Source organism: Engystomops pustulosus, chromosome 2 (genome assembly GCF_040894005.1).
Source record: "Engystomops pustulosus chromosome 2, aEngPut4.maternal, whole genome shotgun sequence".
NCBI classification, from domain to species: Eukaryota; Metazoa; Chordata; class Amphibia; order Anura; family Leptodactylidae; genus Engystomops; species Engystomops pustulosus.
Window position 1 is genome coordinate 11764354 of NC_092412.1, and position 15575 is coordinate 11779928.

At 53.2% G+C, this 15575-nt stretch overlaps 7 protein-coding genes across 7 annotated transcripts; 2 read left to right on the forward strand and 5 right to left on the reverse strand.

Annotated features, from left to right (window-relative positions):
- Positions 1-1999: 1999 nt before the first annotated feature.
- Positions 2000-3295, reverse strand: LOC140117245 (histone H2A type 1-like). Its single transcript, XM_072133736.1, has one exon. The coding sequence runs from the start codon at positions 3293-3295 to the stop codon at positions 2903-2905; it is 393 nt and encodes a 130-aa protein (XP_071989837.1). The 3' UTR covers positions 2000-2902.
- Positions 3296-3606: 311 nt separating this feature from the next.
- Positions 3607-3987, forward strand: LOC140117246 (histone H2B type 1-O-like). The gene has a single exon (XM_072133737.1). The coding sequence runs from the start codon at positions 3607-3609 to the stop codon at positions 3985-3987; it is 381 nt and encodes a 126-aa protein (XP_071989838.1).
- Positions 3988-5078: 1091 nt separating this feature from the next.
- Positions 5079-5457, reverse strand: LOC140117247 (histone H4). Its single transcript, XM_072133738.1, has one exon. It carries the CDS (start codon positions 5442-5444, stop codon positions 5133-5135), a length of 312 nt encoding a protein of 103 aa, XP_071989839.1. The 5' UTR covers positions 5445-5457; the 3' UTR covers positions 5079-5132.
- Positions 5458-6017: 560 nt separating this feature from the next.
- LOC140117244 (histone H3) lies at positions 6018-6793 on the reverse strand. Its single transcript, XM_072133735.1, has one exon. It carries the CDS (start codon positions 6767-6769, stop codon positions 6359-6361), a length of 411 nt encoding a protein of 136 aa, XP_071989836.1. The 5' UTR covers positions 6770-6793; the 3' UTR covers positions 6018-6358.
- A 620-nt stretch (positions 6794-7413) lies between these two features.
- LOC140117243 (histone H1A-like) lies at positions 7414-8085 on the reverse strand. Its single transcript, XM_072133734.1, has one exon. It carries the CDS (start codon positions 8083-8085, stop codon positions 7414-7416), a length of 672 nt encoding a protein of 223 aa, XP_071989835.1.
- A 5258-nt stretch (positions 8086-13343) lies between these two features.
- LOC140117250 (histone H2A type 1-like) lies at positions 13344-14640 on the reverse strand. Its single transcript, XM_072133742.1, has one exon. It carries the CDS (start codon positions 14638-14640, stop codon positions 14248-14250), a length of 393 nt encoding a protein of 130 aa, XP_071989843.1. The 3' UTR covers positions 13344-14247.
- A 308-nt stretch (positions 14641-14948) lies between these two features.
- Positions 14949-15332, forward strand: LOC140117251 (histone H2B type 1-O-like). Its single transcript, XM_072133743.1, has one exon. It carries the CDS (start codon positions 14952-14954, stop codon positions 15330-15332), a length of 381 nt encoding a protein of 126 aa, XP_071989844.1. The 5' UTR covers positions 14949-14951.
- Positions 15333-15575: the final 243 nt, after the last annotated feature.

The window sequence follows — 15575 nt, forward strand, 5'->3', positions numbered from 1 at the left end:
CGGCCGGTAGCTTCGCTAAGTCAGACTAGTAAAAACAGATGTACCGGTGACGTCACCCACAAGGTACGGATGGTCCAGAAGGACAAACAGGAATATCCACCGACATGTTGTCCAAAGCAATGGCTTTCTTCCTCCAGGAATGCGTCGGTGGATATTCCTGGATATACCACAATTATAATCCTTCCGATTACACCTATAACTAAACGACACTAGGTGGCAGTAGAGTATTAAAAGTTATCTTTTATTTAGAATTCAACTTTAAAAGATACAAAACATGGGTTCTTTCACTTAGTTTAACCCCTTAACGCTCTGCGCCGTAGCTCTACGGCGCAGAGGTATAAGGGATGTATGAAGAGGGCTCACGGGCTGAGTCCTCTTCATACAAAGGTGGGGGTTTTTGCAAAATGCATAAAACCCCCACTGCTAATAACCGCGGTCGGTGCTAGCACCGATCGCGGCTATTAACCCCCCCGTTGCCGCCGGCAAAGTCGCCGGCGGCACTTAAAAGACGGCGGCGCGCGGGCGCCGCCATCTTTTTTTCGATCGCCACGCCCCCGAACGTCATCGGGGGGCGGCGATCGGTTGCCATGGTAGCCTCGTGTCTTCTTTTGACACGAGGCTATCTGGCAGCTGCAGATTCGTTACAATGAGCCAGTGGCTCATTGTAATGAATGTGCTGCAAAAATGCCATATATTGCAATACAGAAGTATTGCAGTATATGGTAGGAGCGATCTGACCATCTAGGGTTAATGTACCCTAGATGGTCTAAAAGATAGTGAAAAAAAAAAGAAAAAAAAAAGTTTAAAAAATAAAAAAAATTAATAAAATATTAAAAGTTCAAATCACCCCCCTTTCCCTAGAACGGATATAAAACATAATAAACAGTAAAAATCACAAACATATTAGGTATCGCCGCGTCCCAAAATGCCCGACCTATCAAAATATAAAAACGGTTACGGACGGCGGTGACCTCCGAGGCGGGAAATGACGCCCAAATGTCCGAAATGCGACTTTTACACCTTTTTACATAACATAAAAAATGAAATAAAAAATGATCAAAATATCGCACAGACCTCAAAACGGTAGCAATGAAAACGTCGCCTCATTTGGCAAAAAATGACACCTCACACATCTCCGTGCGCCAAAGTATGAAAAAGTTATTAGCGTCAGAAGATGGCGAAATTTTTTTTTTCTTTTTTGTACACATTCGTTTAATTTTTGAAAATGTATTAAAACTAAATCTAAATCTAAATTTGGTATCACCGCGATCGCACCGAACCAAAGAATAAAGTAGGCGTGTTATTTGGAGCGAAGAGTGAAAGTCGTAAAAACTGAGCCCACAAGAACGTGACGCACGTGACGTTTTTTTTCAATTTTTCCACATTTGGAATTTTTTTTCAGCTACGCAGTACACGGCATGTTAAAATAAATAACATCACGGGAAAGTAAAATTTGTTACGCACAAAATAAGCCCTCACACAGGTCTGTACACGTAAAAATGAAAAAGTTATGGATTTTTGAAGTTGGAGAGCGAGAAATCGGCCGAAAAACCCTGCGTCCTTAAGGGGTTAAGCAATGCCATGGGATTATCTGGAAAAAAAGTCTCAGGGGGGACAGCAAAAACATTTGTTTTAAAAACATAGAAAAAGTAGAAAAGTGTAGAAAGATTAAAAACTTAATGCACTAAACGGGAGAGACCTTAGCTGGTGAATATAAAATACTTATTGCATCCTTACTTGCCCGGCCAAACAAAGGTTAGACTGCACCTAAATCTTACTGTTTTCCTTATCGCTGTGCAATCACTATCTAAGAAACATATGTGGTTTTTTTTACCTTTCTTTTGGTGCAGAGTTAGATGGTGTGTGCCGGTCACCAGTATCAAGGTCTCAACCCGGTGATTGCCTCGACGCGCGTTTCGCCAAACGGCTTCGTCAGGAGGAATGGTCCGTGGTTGCTATGCACTTTAATCCTGTTCCCCTGCAGGCTTTGGATGCAGGAATTTCTTTATTTTTGGGCATATGTGCGAATTATTCATTACCCTTTTCTGTTTCATGCCTTGGTCAGAGTCTGATTAGTTTTGAGACCGTTTTCGGCACTACTTACTTAGTACACTGCAAAAAGTGCAGGGAACACCATTGATTGCTTCTGTTGTGTACACTCGGGCCCTTGTGTAATAGTTTGTTTCTGTATGTTGTTCCTCCATTTGTGTGTCAATTTTAACTTGTTCAGCATTGGTATTTGAATGTAATAAAATTTACATTTTACTAGCTACTTTATTATTTATTTTTTTAATTCTTTCATATGTTTAGGGGTAATAATATTGCCCAATCGGGTAGCATTGTGAATCTTTTGACGCCACTGGGACTATATTGGCTACTGTTGGGGGCAATGTGACCATTTCCCAAAAAGCGCCACCTGGTGGACAATCCTGCAGATCTAGTGTAGAACCATTTAGTTCTCAGTCGGAAAGTTGTTGGGGGGGGGTTTGAATCTCCCGCTCGTTCGCTCGCTCTGTGTGACGTCAACAGCCGCAGCTCCGTCCCTGCGTGGAGGGCGAGCGCCATCCTCCTCGGCTCCCGGAGATGCCGTGCCCGGCCGGGAGGGTGCAGCGCCCCCCAGTGACGGAGAGTCGGGGCGCAGCCTGCGGGGCGGGCGGTCACATCCATCCCCTTTGTGTAGCCGCTAGCAACTAGTGACACCGGCAGGAGAGCGATAGAGGCGGGGGAGCGCAGACACGAGCAGTATAATGTGTGGTGTACACGTAGTATTGTATAGAGAGTGTGTGTGATGTACCGGGGAGACACCCGGGGCTGCAGCTCTGTCAGGAGGAGGTGGGTGGCTCTTAGAAGAGCCTTTGTGTGTAGTGGGGATCGGGTGCTGGAGCAGCAGCGGCGGCGGCGCTCACTTGCTCTTGGCGGGCTTGCTGCTCTCGGTCTTCTTGGGCAGCAGCACGGCCTGGATGTTGGGCAGGACGCCTCCCTGGGCGATGGTGACTCCTCCCAGCAGCTTGTTGAGCTCCTCGTCGTTGCGCACGGCCAGCTGCAGGTGGCGGGGGATGATGCGGGTCTTCTTGTTGTCCCGGGCGGCGTTGCCGGCCAGCTCGAGGATCTCAGCGGTGAGGTACTCGAGCACGGCGGCCAGGTAGACGGGAGCGCCGGCCCCGACTCTCTCGGCGTAGTTGCCCTTGCGGAGGAGCCTGTGCACACGACCGACGGGGAACTGCAGGCCGGCCCGGGATGAGCGGGTCTTGGCCTTAGCGCGGACCTTTCCTCCTTGTTTGCCACGTCCAGACATGATGCTAGAGATTCAGTACGACTGATGCCGCTCAGCCGCCTCCTGCCGCCTCTTATACCTTCCCGCCCGCTCCTCACTCTCTGTCATTGGCCGGATTGAAATCCTACCAATAGAGGCGCGGCTCTTAGACTCACCAACCAGCATGAGGAGGCGTGGTTCAGCAGTGAACACGGAGATGACACGACTCGCTCCTCCAATAGCAGGGCGAGCAGCCGGCGTCGCTCATTTGCATAGCCCGGCTATAAATACCGCGGCGCGGGGAGGTGCGGGACATTGTTCTCCGTGTCTCGGATAATAGTAACCGCTGCATCATGCCTGATCCCGCCAAGTCCGCCCCAGCGCCCAAGAAGGGCTCCAAGAAAGCCGTCACCAAGGCCCAGAAGAAGGACGGCAAGAAGCGTAGGAAGACCAGGAAGGAGAGTTACGCCATCTACGTCTACAAGGTGCTCAAGCAGGTGCACCCCGACACCGGCATCTCCTCCAAGGCCATGGGCATCATGAACTCCTTCGTCAACGACATCTTCGAGCGCATCGCAGGGGAAGCCTCCCGCCTGGCTCACTACAACAAGCGCTCCACCATCACCTCCCGGGAGATCCAGACCGCCGTCCGCCTGCTGCTGCCCGGAGAGCTGGCCAAGCACGCCGTGTCCGAGGGCACCAAGGCCGTCACCAAGTACACCAGCGCCAAGTAAGCGGCCTCCCGCCTGCCTACCCGGCACCTCAAACACCCCAAAGGCTCTTCTAAGAGCCACCCACCCTCTCCACAACAGAGCTCACCCTTCTCTCACTCATCCCGATCCCGAGTCAAGTACAACGGTACCCCCGTGTGTAAATCTCTTATCAGCCGTTTCTACTGTTAGGTGAGGCGTGACAGTCGCTGGTGCTCATCCCGGGGGCCACTGATACATGCGGGCATAGGGCGGAATGTTGTAACAACACTCGGGGTGCGTCCTCTGTACAACAGGAAGAGATGGGCGCAGTGGTGACACATGAATCCAAGGGATATTACACGGTTATTGGGACAAACATGTAGGACTGGGGAACTTGCAGCGTCTCCTGGTGTCCAAGCGGATGCTTGGATAAGACACTGGGAGGCGGCCTGGATAAATAGCCGGGGGAGGCGGGTGACACAGACAGGCAGGCAGGCAGGCGCGCGCCCGCTCGTCAGTGTTGTGTCAGACTGACGGCTTTTATTAGAGCAGATGCTGAGCCCCGAGTGATTGTGTGTCAGACGCTTCTTGTGGTGGCCTGCGGATGCCTGGACGCCGTGTCCCGGCAGACGCCCGGGTAGTGTGAGCAGTACACAGGCACTCAGGTGTTGCGGCTGTCGCAGCGTCATCGCGATGCAACGAACAGTCCCGTATGTAGGAGAAGCCATAAAACGGCAGCACTGAGAGATTATGTGCGGAGGAGGGAGGGTAAAATTCAAATCTGGCCCGGGCGCCTAACAGCCATATGCACCCCGTTACACGTGTAGTGCCCGCGGTATCTCCTCCAGCCGCTCCTATAAGCCTCCCCCTCCGTTAGGCAAAAGATGTTGTGCAGCAGCCGCGGGGCTGATTTGACACAGCCCCGGCCCAGCTCTCATTAGCGCCAGAATCCGCACTGCGGCGGCCCCAGCAGCGGGGGCTCGATAATAAGCTACGTTTCTGTAGCGCCATCACATTCCGTAGCGCATTACAAGTCACAGGAAACATCTAGAGGCAAGGGGATGAGTGTTAGACTACAGACAGCGGTATGAAACAAAAGCATCAGAGTGCGAGCTCTTCTCTAGGAGGAGGTGGGTGGCTCTGAAAAGAGCCTTTGGGGGTGAGATGGAGCCGGGTGGGCACGAGTCTTAACCTCCGAAGCCGTAGAGAGTGCGGCCCTGGCGCTTGAGCGCGTACACCACGTCCATGGCGGTGACGGTCTTCCTCTTGGCGTGCTCGGTGTAGGTGACAGCGTCCCGGATGACGTTCTCCAGGAACACCTTGAGGACGCCGCGGGTCTCCTCGTAGATGAGGCCGGAGATACGCTTGACTCCTCCTCTGCGAGCCAGGCGGCGGATGGCGGGCTTGGTGATTCCCTGGATGTTATCACGCAGCACCTTCCTGTGCCTCTTGGCGCCTCCTTTTCCAAGACCCTTTCCTCCTTTGCCGCGTCCAGACATCTTCTCGCTCTCGTGTAAGACAACGAATGTAACTGCGTTGGACGAGGTCTCTTTTATATACACAATGAGAGGACCAGATAGAGAACTACCGGTGGTGACGAAAGGGGCGTGTCCTTGAGCTCTCCTCCCCCTAGCCACCTATTGGCTGAACGCTGAACGTATCATCATTTTGAATCCCCCGCTCTTTCTACAATCCCTGCTACATCGCTGTGTGCGGCCCCCAGCACAAAGACTCCCGCCTCATGAGAGCGGCGGGCAAACTGAGGGAGGGGTTGCACATCTACATGTACATAGAGATGAAATATAGAAAACTGCAGATCTAACTAGGACTAGAGTCACCGAGGAGCGCAGCAGTGGCATGCGACCAAAAAGGTGTGGAGCTCTGGCAGTAACTGGGGGGGTAGAGAACCCAAACGCCTCGCACTGTGACCGTGAGCGCAGCTGCGGGTGTGACCAGAGAGGCAGAACGGGTGTGGTTCGGCAGTGACTAGTCAGGGGTGTGGTTTAGGATTTGTGCTGTGGCAGAACACGCTCTATACCGCCATTACAATTTATTTGTATAGCGCCATCATATTCCGTAGCGCTTTACACATCCTACACAAAATAGACTACTATTTTACATATATATACTTTTTATATATTTGTGTCGCTGGGCAGCGATTCCTGTCCTGGGGAGGAGGGGACATCGCTGACAGCACTAGGAGCCTGGGGAGCAGCGCGGCGTCTCCCTGTAGATAGACAAGAGGCCTGAGAGGTGGCGGCGGCTGTAGAAAAGCGGTCATAGAAGGCAGCGCCCCGGCTGCAGGGTACACGTGGGGTGTGAGGAGGTGGGGGTTATTGAGCTCGTCCTGTGGAGGATGTGGGTGGCTCTGAAAAGAGCCTTTGTGTTTTGTAGGACGGTACCCGGGGAGGACTTAGGCCCTCTCGCCGCGGATCCTGCGGGCCAGCTGGATGTCTTTGGGCATGATGGTGACTCTCTTGGCGTGGATGGCGCACAGGTTGGTGTCCTCGAAGAGGCCGACCAGATAGGCCTCGCTGGCCTCCTGCAGCGCCATGACGGCAGAGCTCTGGAAGCGCAGGTCGGTCTTGAAGTCCTGAGCGATCTCTCTGACCAGGCGCTGGAAGGGCAGCTTCCTGATGAGCAGCTCGGTGGACTTCTGGTAACGGCGGATCTCGCGGAGAGCCACGGTGCCGGGGCGGTAGCGGTGAGGCTTCTTGACTCCGCCGGTGGCGGGCGCGCTTTTCCTGGCTGCCTTGGTAGCCAGCTGCTTGCGGGGCGCTTTGCCTCCGGTGGACTTGCGGGCGGTCTGCTTAGTTCTGGCCATGGTTTTTTTTTCTTTCTCTCACACACAAATAGCGGCGATGTGAGGAAACCGGCACGGAGCGCGATATTTATGCTCCCGCACTCGTCCTCATTGGCTCAAGTATAGCCCGCCCATCGACTTCATTGGCTCATTCGTAAGCCCGCCAAAACAAGAGGAAAAACAGCGAGCAGCCATTGGCTAACAGAGGCGGATAGACGTAACGTCCGGTGATAACCTCCCCTCCCGCGTGGAAGTGTCAACCGCTGCCCCAATCACTGCAGAGCGCTCCCCCCGCACCTGTCACCATCCACACAGGGCACTGCCAGTGCCTCCACCCTCAGCAGCATGCAGGCTGCGCGGGCACATAGACCCCCATCACCTCCCGCTCTCTACTCTGCGGCCCCGTCCCACTGTAGACGCTGTAAGCCCTCGCCCCCTCCCGGGATGCTCTGTTCCCCCCATAGTGAGCGGACGACTCATGTGGAAGTCCGGCCACGTCCCCGGGAGTGTGACGCTGGTGGCGGCGGGGGGCTGGAGGGGTATGACCCGGCGGCTTATACTGTGCGGCGGGCTGTGGGTAAGAGCTCTGTCGGGGAGGAGGTGGTGGCTCTGAGAAGAGCCTTTGTGGGGGGGGTTTATATGGAAGGGCACAGGCCGGCTCCCGCTTACTTCTTGGCCGCGGGCTTCTTGGCTTTAGTAGCGGCCTTCTTCTTAGCCGGGCTCTTGGCGGCAGCAGCTTTGGGCTTGGCCGCCTTCTTAGCCGGGCTCTTGGTGACTTTCTTGGGCTTCGGGGCGGCCTTGGGCTTCTTGGCCGCTTTCTTGGGGCTCTTGGCCGCCGCTGCTGCAGGCTTCTTGGCCTTTTTGGGGCTCTTGGCGGCGCTGGGAGCCTTCTTGGGCTTCTTAGGAGACTTGGGCGCTTTCTTGGCGCTGGCGGCGGCCGGCTTCTTGGGCTTGGCCGCTGCGGGCTTCTTCTTGGCCGCCTTGTCCTTGGTGTCGAGCTGCTTCTTGTTGAGCTTGAAGGAGCCGGAGGCGCCGCTGCCTTTGACCTGGAGCAGGGTGCCCTTGGTGACCTGCGCCTTGATGGCCAGCTTGAGGCGGCTGTTATTCTTGTCGACGTCGTAGCCGCCGGCAGCCAGGGCCTTCTTGAGGGCGGCCAGGGACACCCCGCTGCGCTCCTTGGAGGCGGACACGGCTTTGATGATGAGCTCGGAGACGCTGGGGCCGGAGGGCTTCTTGGCGCTCTTCTTGGCGGCAGCGGCCTTCTTGGGCTGCTTCTTGGCCTTGGCGGCCGGTTCGGCGGCAGGGGGAGCTGCGGCGGCGGGCGCGGTTTCTGCCATCTTCAGATATGAAGGGACTCGTACACAAAACTCTGCTGACAGTTCGTGAATCGCGAGCAGCGCGCTCTCCCGCCTCTTATATCTACAACGGCGGCGCTCTGATTGGCTGCCGAGTGGCATCGTCCTCCGCTCCTATTGGCTGACGCTGAGCGCCGCTGCCGACTGTCAGTGCTTGAGCGAAGCCCCGCTCTGCCCGTGTGCTTCCCTGCCCGGGAGAGCAGCCCCTTAGCGGACACCAGCGGACAGGCCCGCGCGCTCCCCCCCTGACTCCCCACTCCCCGACAACCTCTCTGACCGTGTGCAGCCGTCACTGGCGGAGGCGCTGGGCGGGAGCCGGCAGGGGGGCCCCGGGATCTCCGCCATGGTCCTCCCGATCCGCGCGTCGCCGTGATTGTGCGGAGATCGCACTGGCGCGGGAGCTGCCGGCTTCTCCTCCCCGCACTTGTCACCGTCACTGGGATCTTCCCCACAGGATCTGCCGCGCACAAGTCTGATTGTCCCATCCGGGGAAGAGCTGGGGCTGCCGAGAGCGCGGGAGGGTAACACACAGGCGGCCCCGGCCTCCCCGTCCTGCCCTGTCCATGGATAGGACATCCCGAGGAGCTGTCACCGGCCCCGGCCCCGTCCACAGGGACATCCAAGGAGGCCGCAGCCACAATGTATCATCATCCGGTGCCCCCTGCATCATCCCTATCATCATCCAGAGCCCCCTACGCCAATAATATCATCATCCAGTGCCCCATGCATCATCCCTATCACCATCCAGTGCCCCTTACAACAATACTATCACCATCCAGAGCCCCCTACATCATCACTATCATCATCCAGTGCCCCCTCCATCATCACTATCATCATCCAGTGCCCCCTCCATCATCACTATCATCATCCAGAGCCCCCTGCATCATCCCTATCATCATCCAGTGCCCCCTACACCAATACTATCATCATCCAGAGCCCCCTACACCATCACTATCATCATCCAGTGCCCCTGCATCATCACTATCATCATCCAGAGCCCCCTGCACCAATAATATCATCATCCAGTGCCCCCTACATCATCACCCAGTGCCCCCTGCAATAGCACTATCATCATCCAGAGTCCCCTACACCAATAATATCATCATCCAGTGCCCCCTACATCATCACTATCATCACCCAGTGCCCCTGCATCATCACTATCTCCATCCAGAGCCCCTTACATCAACACTATCATCATCCGTTGCCCCCTGCAATAACACTATCATCATCATCCAGTGCCCCCTACATCAACGCTGTCATCATCCGTTCCCCCCTACATCTACACTGTCATCATCCAGTGCCCCCCTACATCCACACTATCATTATCTATTGCCCTCTACAATAACACTATCATCATCCAGTGCCCCCTGCATCAACTCTATAATCATTTGGTGTTGTCTTGTGGTGTGTGTGAGGGGTATCTATGATATATAAAGGTTAAGCAGCCCGGTCAGCTGTGGAGTGAGAGGTAAGGCTTTGATTGGCTCACAGGTGGACTGCAGACATCCTGACATCACCGCTATGGCTGAAGGCCTTTCTCCCACTGCCATAAATAGCTAAATATTTCCAATATGTGGCAGCACAATACATTCTGTTATCCAGGTGGAATTGTAATGAAAGTGACTGTGTTGTTCTTAGGGGTGCAGTGTGGAGATTTCACTTTGGCTCCTCATAGAACGTTTAATTGTGCAGCAATAAGTCATGGCAGGGAAAGTTCGCCATGTAGTTCCAAACCCAGAGGAGAAGACATGTCACCTATGAAGTTCAAAATTCTACTTCTACTTGGGACAAATCAGTACTGTAGTCGCAGACTAGCCGCCTAGATTGTGGGACAACTCTCTGTAAATAACACTACATACGCAGAGTGTCAGTGAGCCAAGTCTATGGTGGCAGCCTAGTGTGGAAACCCCATGGTGGGTTTGACAAGTTGTCATAGAAAGTCAAGTTCAAGATGGAGATCACTGTGAGGAAGATGTTGTGCTCCCCGGGGCTGCTCCCAGCAGGTGAGCAGCATTTTCAAGTTGGACTTTTAATATTTAATACCCCCTTCTGCAAACGTCGTCGTCGTCGACGGCGGCGGCAAAGGTGATGGGAAAGTGGACTGGTCCATTGCATCCCTTGTGAAGGGGAGAATCAGTCAGCCTCAGAAGAGGTAAGGGTGATGGTACAGTCCATAAGTTCTCCTATGAAGGAGGTTGGTGTAGCCCATTTCTTCTTTCTCTCAGAGGAGGAAGTGAAGGTGGTGGGCGCTCCCGATCTGCGCACGGCAGTGAATGTGCGACTACTCGGGGAGCTGCCAGCTTCTCCTGTCGGCTGCCGCACCTGGAGGCAATCTTTCAAGTTGTTGGTGCGGGGCTATATTTTACCTGTGACTCTGCCGTAGTGTAAGGCGTAGAAGCCCGCTGCTCTGCCTTGTCAGTCGCTGCCTTTGACTTGTGGTGCGCGTGACCCTGCGCAGGTCGCCGCATCGTGGAAGTGTCTGTGAGCGTGACTGTTCTGTTGCTTGTGGCGTCCAATCAGAGCTCGGCTTTCCTCGTCCCGTAGCAGCAGCTTATGAAATGGAAGCTGAGCCCGACTGGTGGACTAATCCTAACGATCCAGCGGTCTCATGGTGCGCAATTCCTTTTTTCTTTTTTACTTGTTGCAGCTACTGTGGCTTTTTGGCAGTTGTGGGGGCTCTTTGGTGACTTTCTTAGGCTTCGGGGTGGCCTTGGCCGGGCTACTGTGTGGGGTCCTTAGATTATTGTGGGGGCGCTGTGCTTAATTTGGGTGACGTGGTGCAGGCATTTGGCTATTTTTGGCTAATGTGGTATTGTTACCAATTTGGCTCCAGTTGGGTCACTGCGACTACAGTGGCTGCTGTGAGGGCACTTTGACAATATTGGCTTCTTCTGGGGTCACTGTGACTATTTTGGCTACGGTAGGATCTGGCAGTGTAACCATATCGGCCAATCGGCTCTCCCAGAAGAAGCCATATCGTGGCGAAACACGTGTCGGGGTTTATTCGGTCTTGCAAAGAAAATGTTAGGGATCACGAGGGCGCACGCTATGGGTATGATTGGAACCGTTGCCGTCGCTGGTATCAGTTGTCATGTTTTGGTGGAACACTAACCTGTAGCACCCCCTCTAGCGGGTTTCCGCGGGTCCAGCAAAATGAATCCAACAGTGTGATTTCTTTGGTCCAGGTTCACACTATAGTCCCCGTTGTAGTCCAAGCAATAGCTGAGCAATAGCGAAGCCCCGGCCGGTAGCTTCGCTAAGTCAGACTAGTAAAAACAGATGTACCGGTGACGTCACCCACAAGGTACGGATGGTCCAGAAGGACAAACAGGAATATCCACCGACATGTTGTCCAAAGCAATGGCTTTCTTCCTCCAGGAATGCGTCGGTGGATATTCCTGGATATACCACAATTATAATCCTTCCGATTACACCTATAACTAAACGACACTAGGTGGCAGTAGAGTATTAAAAGTTATCTTTTATTTAGAATTCAACTTTAAAAGATACAAAACATGGGTTCTTTCACTTAGTTTAACCCCTTAACGCTCTGCGCCGTAGCTCTACGGCGCAGAGGTATAAGGGATGTATGAAGAGGGCTCACGGGCTGAGTCCTCTTCATACAAAGGTGGGGGTTTTTGCAAAATGCATAAAACCCCCACTGCTAATAACCGCGGTCGGTGCTAGCACCGATCGCGGCTATTAACCCCCCCGTTGCCGCCGGCAAAGTCGCCGGCGGCACTTAAAAGACGGCGGCGCGCGGGCGCCGCCATCTTTTTTTCGATCGCCACGCCCCCGAACGTCATCGGGGGGCGGCGATCGGTTGCCATGGTAGCCTCGTGTCTTCTTTTGACACGAGGCTATCTGGCAGCTGCAGATTCGTTACAATGAGCCAGTGGCTCATTGTAATGAATGTGCTGCAAAAATGCCATATATTGCAATACAGAAGTATTGCAGTATATGGTAGGAGCGATCTGACCATCTAGGGTTAATGTACCCTAGATGGTCTAAAAGATAGTGAAAAAAAAAAGAAAAAAAAAAGTTTAAAAAATAAAAAAAATTAATAAAATATTAAAAGTTCAAATCACCCCCCTTTCCCTAGAACGGATATAAAACATAATAAACAGTAAAAATCACAAACATATTAGGTATCGCCGCGTCCCAAAATGCCCTATCTATCAAAATATAAAAACGGTTACGGACGGCGGTGACCTCCGAGGCGGGAAATGACGCCCAAATGTCCGAAATGCGACTTTTACACCTTTTTACATAACATAAAAAATGAAATAAAAAATGATCAAAATATCGCACAGACCTCAAAACGGTAGCAATGAAAACGTCGCCTCATTTGGCAAAAAATGACACCTCACACATCTCCGTGCGCCAAAGTATGAAAAAGTTATTAGCGTCAGAAGATGGCGAAATTTTTTTTTTCTTTTTTGTACACATTCGTTTAATTTTTGAAAATGTATTAAAACTAAATCTAAATCTAAATTTGGTATCACCGCGATCGCACCGAACCAAAGAATAAAGTAGGCATGTTATTTGGAGCGAAGAGTGAAAGTCGTAAAAACTGAGCCCACAAGAACGTGACGCACGTGACGTTTTTTTTCAATTTTTCCACATTTGGAATTTTTTTTCAGCTACGCAGTACACGGCATGTTAAAATAAATAACATCACGGGAAAGTAAAATTTGTTACGCACAAAATAAGCCCTCACACAGGTCTGTACACGTAAAAATGAAAAAGTTATGGATTTTTGAAGTTGGAGAGCGAGAAATCGGCCGAAAAACCCTGCGTCCTTAAGGGGTTAAGCAATGCCATGGGATTATCTGGAAAAAAAGTCTCAGGGGGGACAGCAAAAACATTTGTTTTAAAAACATAGAAAAAGTAGAAAAGTGTAGAAAGATTAAAAACTTAATGCACTAAACGGGAGAGACCTTAGCTGGTGAATATAAAATACTTATTGCATCCTTACTTGCCCGGCCAAACAAAGGTTAGACTGCACCTAAATCTTACTGTTTTCCTTATCGCTGTGCAATCACTATCTAAGAAACATATGTGGTTTTTTTTACCTTTCTTTTGGTGCAGAGTTAGATGGTGTGTGCCGGTCACCAGTATCAAGGTCTCAACCCGGTGATTGCCTCGACGCGCGTTTCGCCAAACGGCTTCGTCAGGAGGAATGGTCCGTGGTTGCTATGCACTTTAATCCTGTTCCCCTGCAGGCTTTGGATGCAGGAATTTCTTTATTTTTGGGCATATGTGCGAATTATTCATTACCCTTTTCTGTTTCATGCCTTGGTCAGAGTCTGATTAGTTTTGAGACCGTTTTCGGCACTACTTACTTAGTACACTGCAAAAAGTGCAGGGAACACCATTGATTGCTTCTGTTGTGTACACTCGGGCCCTTGTGTAATAGTTTGTTTCTGTATGTTGTTCCTCCATTTGTGTGTCAATTTTAACTTGTTCAGCATTGGTATTTGAATGTAATAAAATTTACATTTTACTAGCTACTTTATTATTTATTTTTTTAATTCTTTCATATGTTTAGGGGTAATAATATTGCCCAATCGGGTAGCATTGTGAATCTTTTGACGCCACTGGGACTATATTGGCTACTGTTGGGGGCAATGTGACCATTTCCCAAAAAGCGCCACCTGGTGGACAATCCTGCAGATCTAGTGTAGAACCATTTAGTTCTCAGTCGGAAAGTTGTTGGGGGGGGGGTTTGAATCTCCCGCTCGTTCGCTCGCTCTGTGTGACGTCAACAGCCGCAGCTCCGTCCCTGCGTGGAGGGCGAGCGCCATCCTCCTCGGCTCCCGGAGATGCCGTGCCCGGCCGGGAGGGTGCAGCGCCCCCCAGTGACGGAGAGTCGGGGCGCAGCCTGCGGGGCGGGCGGTCACATCCATCCCCTTTGTGTAGCCGCTAGCAACTAGTGACACCGGCAGGAGAGCGATAGAGGCGGGGGAGCGCAGACACGAGCAGTATAATGTGTGGTGTACACGTAGTATTGTATAGAGAGAGTGTGTGATGTACCGGGGAGACACCCGGGGCTGCAGCTCTGTCAGGAGGAGGTGGGTGGCTCTTAGAAGAGCCTTTGTGTGTAGTGGGGATCGGGTGCTGGAGCAGCAGCGGCGGCGGCGCTCACTTGCTCTTGGCGGGCTTGCTGCTCTCGGTCTTCTTGGGCAGCAGCACGGCCTGGATGTTGGGCAGGACGCCTCCCTGGGCGATGGTGACTCCTCCCAGCAGCTTGTTGAGCTCCTCGTCGTTGCGCACGGCCAGCTGCAGGTGGCGGGGGATGATGCGGGTCTTCTTGTTGTCCCGGGCGGCGTTGCCGGCCAGCTCGAGGATCTCAGCGGTGAGGTACTCGAGCACGGCGGCCAGGTAGACGGGAGCGCCGGCCCCGACTCTCTCGGCGTAGTTGCCCTTGCGGAGGAGCCTGTGCACACGACCGACGGGGAACTGCAGGCCGGCCCGGGATGAGCGGGTCTTGGCCTTAGCGCGGACCTTTCCTCCTTGTTTGCCACGTCCAGACATGATGCTAGAGATTCAGTACGACTGATGCCGCTCAGCCGCCTCCTGCCGCCTCTTATACCTTCCCGCCCGCTCCTCACTCTCTGTCATTGGCCGGATTGAAATCCTACCAATAGAGGCGCGGCTCTTAGACTCACCAACCAGCATGAGGAGGCGTGGTTCAGCAGTGAACACGGAGATGACACGACTCGCTCCTCCAATAGCAGGGCGAGCAGCCGGCGTCGCTCATTTGCATAGCCCGGCTATAAATACCGCGGCGCGGGGAGGTGCGGGACATTGTTCTCCGTGTCTCGGATAATAGTAACCGCTGCATCATGCCTGATCCCGCCAAGTCCGCGCCAGCGCCCAAGAAGGGCTCCAAGAAAGCCGTCACCAAGGCCCAGAAGAAGGACGGCAAGAAGCGTAGGAAGACCAGGAAGGAGAGTTACGCCATCTACGTCTACAAGGTGCTCAAGCAGGTGCACCCCGACACCGGCATCTCCTCCAAGGCCATGGGCATCATGAACTCCTTCGTCAACGACATCTTCGAGCGCATCGCAGGGGAAGCCTCCCGCCTGGCTCACTACAACAAGCGCTCCACCATCACCTCCCGGGAGATCCAGACCGCCGTCCGCCTGCTGCTGCCCGGAGAGCTGGCCAAGCACGCCGTGTCCGAGGGCACCAAGGCCGTCACCAAGTACACCAGCGCCAAGTAAGCGGCCTCCCGCCTGCCTACCCGGCACCTCAAACACCCCAAAGGCTCTTCTAAGAGCCACCCACCCTCTCCACAACAGAGCTCACCCTTCTCTCACTCATCCCGATCCCGAGTCAAGTACAACGGTACCCCCGTGTGTAAATCTCTTATCAGCCGTTTCTACTGTTAGGTGAGGCGTGACAGTCGCTGGTGCTCATCCCGGGGGCCACTGATACATGCGGGCATAGGGCGGAATGTTGTAACA

Excerpts from the sequence above, each read along its gene's own strand:
- LOC140117246 (XM_072133737.1), top strand. The coding sequence starts at position 3,607 with ATGCCTGATCCCGCCAAGTCCGCCCCAGCGCCCAAGAAGGGCTCCAAG.
- LOC140117251 (XM_072133743.1), top strand. The coding sequence starts at position 14,952 with ATGCCTGATCCCGCCAAGTCCGCGCCAGCGCCCAAGAAGGGCTCCAAG.
- LOC140117247 (XM_072133738.1), bottom strand. The coding sequence starts at position 5,444 with ATGTCTGGACGCGGCAAAGGAGGAAAGGGTCTTGGAAAAGGAGGCGCC.
- LOC140117244 (XM_072133735.1), bottom strand. The coding sequence starts at position 6,769 with ATGGCCAGAACTAAGCAGACCGCCCGCAAGTCCACCGGAGGCAAAGCG.
- LOC140117250 (XM_072133742.1), bottom strand. The coding sequence starts at position 14,640 with ATGTCTGGACGTGGCAAACAAGGAGGAAAGGTCCGCGCTAAGGCCAAG.
- LOC140117245 (XM_072133736.1), bottom strand. The coding sequence starts at position 3,295 with ATGTCTGGACGTGGCAAACAAGGAGGAAAGGTCCGCGCTAAGGCCAAG.
- LOC140117243 (XM_072133734.1), bottom strand. The coding sequence starts at position 8,085 with ATGGCAGAAACCGCGCCCGCCGCCGCAGCTCCCCCTGCCGCCGAACCG.